This window comes from Mangifera indica, chromosome 1, assembly GCF_011075055.1.
Source record: "Mangifera indica cultivar Alphonso chromosome 1, CATAS_Mindica_2.1, whole genome shotgun sequence".
NCBI classification, from domain to species: Eukaryota; Viridiplantae; Streptophyta; class Magnoliopsida; order Sapindales; family Anacardiaceae; genus Mangifera; species Mangifera indica.
This window is the reverse complement of record NC_058137.1, coordinates 21400424-21404573: the sequence shown is the minus strand read 5'-3', so window position 1 is coordinate 21404573 and position 4150 is coordinate 21400424. Positions and strand designations below refer to the sequence as shown.

At 35.9% G+C, this 4150-nt stretch overlaps 1 protein-coding gene across 1 annotated transcript; it reads left to right on the top strand.

Moving 5' to 3' along the window:
• The first annotated feature begins 2488 nt into the window (after positions 1–2488).
• On the top strand, positions 2489–3808 carry LOC123222973 (UPF0481 protein At3g47200-like). Its single transcript, XM_044646047.1, has 3 exons — positions 2489–2492; positions 2619–3148; positions 3244–3808. Exons 1-3 carry the CDS (start codon positions 2489–2491, stop codon positions 3799–3801), a joined length of 1092 nt encoding a protein of 363 aa, XP_044501982.1. The 3' UTR covers positions 3802–3808.
• The last annotated feature ends 342 nt before the right edge of the window (positions 3809–4150 follow it).

Here is a 4150-nt window from a genome sequence, read left to right as displayed (position 1 = left end):
AAAGGTTTCAAGTGATGTAAGGAAGGTGGTCTTTTTGACCACATTTCAATTGGAGTCTTAAACCCAACTGCTGATGATGGTGACCTATTTATTAGATAGCAGGCAGTTGCCACAGCTTCAGCCCAAAATTTCTTGTCTAATCCAGAATCAGCTAGAATGCACCTAACCTTATTTAGGATAGTCCTATTCATTCTCTCAGCCAGGCCATTTTGCTGTGGTGTTTCACTACATGTTCTGTGCCTAAGAATTCCATGTTTCTTACAAAAATCATAAAAAAGTTTGTTGCAATATTCAAGGCCATTGTCAGTTCTAAGCACTTTAATTTTCTTGTTAGTTTGATTTTCAACTAGATTTTTCCAGTCTTTAAAGCACTCAAAAGCCTCATCTTTTTGTTTTAGGAAATAAACCCATACTCTCCTAGAGTAATCATCAATGAGTGTCATAAAGTAGTGTGCATGAGATAATGAATCAGGAACATGAGGAGAACCCCACAAATCAGAATGCACATACTCAAGTATATCATTTGATCTACATGTGGCAGTAGAAAACTTTAACTTATGAGATTTACCAAGCACACAGTTTTCACAGAACTTCAAATCAGAAAGCTTATTTTGATCAATAAGTTTTTGTTTACACAATTCATTTAAGCCTGCCATACTAATATGCCCAAGTCTTTTATGCCACAAGATTGTTTCATCAAAATTATCATGAGCAGAATGCATATTATCAGACACCACACTACCATCTAATATATATAACCTATTTGATAATTTTCCTTTCATTACAACTAAGGAACCTTTCATGATTTTTAAAACTCCTTTTTCAGATTTATATGAAAAACCATTCAAATCAAGTGAACCAAGAGAAATCAGATTTCTTCTTAACTTAGGCACTAGCCTGACATTTTCAAGAGTTTTTATAGAACCATCAAACATTTGGAATTTGACATTACCAATAGCAGTCACATCACAGGAGTCATCATTCCCCATCAAAACTTTCCCACCATTTATGTATTTTAAATCAGTAAGCCATTCTTTCTTAGGAGTCATATGAAAAGTACAACCTGAGTCCATTACCCACTCTTCATCTAACCCTATTTCAGAAAGAACTAACACTTCTGCACTTTCATACCCCTCAAGAAAATTTGCTAGTTCTAGATTTTCAGTTTTATTAGAAAGGACCTTCTTTTTCTCTGGACAATTTCTTTTGAAGTGACCCTCCTTATGACATAACCAGCAAGTTTTCTTAAATCTAGATTTTGACCTAGATGTCTTCTTGTTAATAGCATTATTCCTCTTTTCTTGTCTGCCCCTAATCTGAAGACCCTCCCCAATGGATTTCCTCTCAAATTTTATTTCTAAGTCTTTAGACCTTAGGGCTCCTAGGACTTCATCCAATGACAAGGAATCCCTCCCATATTTAATAGCAGCCTTAACATCCCTAAAAGATTCAGGTAAAGCATTCAAAATTATTATTGCCTGATTTTCATCTGATATTTTTTCATCAATACTGTTCAGATCAATAACAATTCTGTGAAACTCATCAAGATTATCATCTAAAGACTTAGAGGGGTCCATTTTAAAACCAAACAACTGTTCTTTCAAATATATTTTGTTTATCAATGATTTAGTCATATATAGGGATTCAAGTTTTAACCATATTTTTGCAGCAGTATCAGCATCATCAATTTTCCGCAACACATTATCAGACAGATGCAAAATTAATAGACTATAGGCTGTTTCCATTACCTCAGCTATTTCAACATCAGTCATACCTTCCGGGAACTCAGATGGTTTTCCCAATGCCTTCGCACATTTCTGATGCACCAGTACCGCATACATCTTCTTTTTCCACATGTTGAAATCGCCTTTGCCATCAAATTTATCGACATCGATTCTGGTTGAACCCATTCTTCCTGTCTAACAATTTACTTTACAATCTTTAGGCAAGAAGCAAGATTAGTAATATCAGAAAGATTATATTAAAGCAAAAAATTCAAAGATATCACCAGAAATCGATCACCAGAACATTCACAACATAAAACCCTAACTAGCTCTGATACCACTTGTTAGAACTAATTAGGATTTGTTAAGAATATTCTTGTAGATTATTCAGATTACCAAGTAACCAAACAGAACAATCCAGAATACGAAATCAACAAGAACAGGAACAAAGAACACAAGAAATACTTGGTTCGGGTTTCGATTTGAAACCCTACATCCAAGGCAGAGACAAGTCTCTAGTCGAATCCACTATAGAACACAAGCGATTACAGCTTACAGAATACCCTCCGATGAACCTCTCACGATATCAATACACCGCAAGATAATGCCTCCTAACAAACCTTCTACCAGACTCAAGACAAATACACAATCAGAGAAAACAAGGAGATTTCTCCTTCGGCTCAACTAAATCAGAGAACCAGAACAGCAAACCCTAATCGCAAACCAGAGCAGAGCAAACCAGGGAGCCGACTCACATCAATCAAATGAGCGCTCACCTTAATATAGTTAGGGTTACATTTCAGTATAAGACCATACTGCCCTCAATGTACAAAATGACATTAATAACCCTAATAAGTCCTATAATGACCAAACTCTCCTTAATACGTTTTTAAGCCATATTCCACACTTATACACCTCAATTAGTCTCCATTGGCCCTCTTCACCATGGGGAACCACACTTGGAATTTCTGGAAGAAGAAAAACGAAGATACCTGCAAGACTTTCTTGAGCGAACTCGTTTAAGTGTCGAAGAACTTTATAAGTTGATAAGGGGGAAGGAAGACACATTACGTAGTTGTTATGATGAAACAATCAAATTTCATAGCGATGCATTTGTGGAAATAATTCTGGTGGACGCCGCCTTCATCGTTGAACTCTTTTTGAGAGGTAGTTTCGTAGAAATGAGAAAGACAGAAGACCGTATATTTAGGCGCTCATATTTGTCTTTATTTATACGGTTCGACATGTGGTTGCTTGAGAATCAAATTCCATTTTTCATTCTTGAGGAAATTTTTAACCTACAAAAAGTGAGTAGCATATTTCGGGCGTCGAAGCCACAGTTCATCAAGCTTACATACAAATTTTTCGAGGTTTTTCAGGGAGTAAATGGGCAATTAGGGAAATTTAATGGTCCTACAAAGAAGGTAAAAGTTAAACATTTACTTGATTTCATAAGAATTTGCCATCTACCATCCGATGTGCAGGAAAAAGTGAAAGAGTTTAATCAAGAATCTAAAAGAACACAAGAAAAGCTGTGATTGCACCGAGTGTGATCCAACTCCATAATGCGGGAGCCAACTTCAAACCGAGCGAAAGGAAAGACTCATTTCACATAAATTTCAAGAAGGGGACTTTGGAAATTCTACCACTGACGCCACAGTATCATACTGGATCGTTGTTTCGAAATTTGATTGCTTTCGAGCAATGTCATTGCTCCGATAATTACATAAATGATTATGTTTTTATCATTCATCATCTTGCCAACACTCCCAAGGATGTTGAGTTGCTTGTTGAGAAACAAATTATCGAAAATTGGCTGCCGGATAAAGAAGGAGCATCAACTCTTTTGAATGACCTCTCAAATGTGACAACTTTGAATCCTGATCATTTTTATTTCTCAGATCTTTGTGAAGAAATGGAAAATTACCGTGCAAAAAGCTGCAACAAGTGGAGAGCGATATTGATACAGAATTATTTCAGCACTCCATGGGCTACCCTTTCCCTGTTCGCCGCTGTTTTTCTGATTCTACTTACAGTCATTCAAGCTGTGACTTCTGTTCTCCAAGTGACGAATTAACAAAATGCCGGCTCTACCACCAAGGGTAGCTTAAACCCTTGAGTGGTAAAAGAGGAAATTTTATTAAAAAGAGAATCCGAGTTTCAGTTTTGGTGAAGTTCTTCCATAAGAAAAATGCCAGACTCTTGGACTCATTATATTCCCTCTGTTTTCTTCGTTGTTTCGTTTGTTTGTTTGCTTTTTTTTTTGGATATTTTAACATGGCTTTGTTTATTTTTAATTTTACCTCGTGAGTTGTTTTAAAGCGTTTTAATTTGTGTTTTTGTGGGTTTTTCCTTGTATTGCCTGATGTTCAATTAATTAATAATTATAGCTATTTCATTCACATTTATGATAGGATTTTTAATTT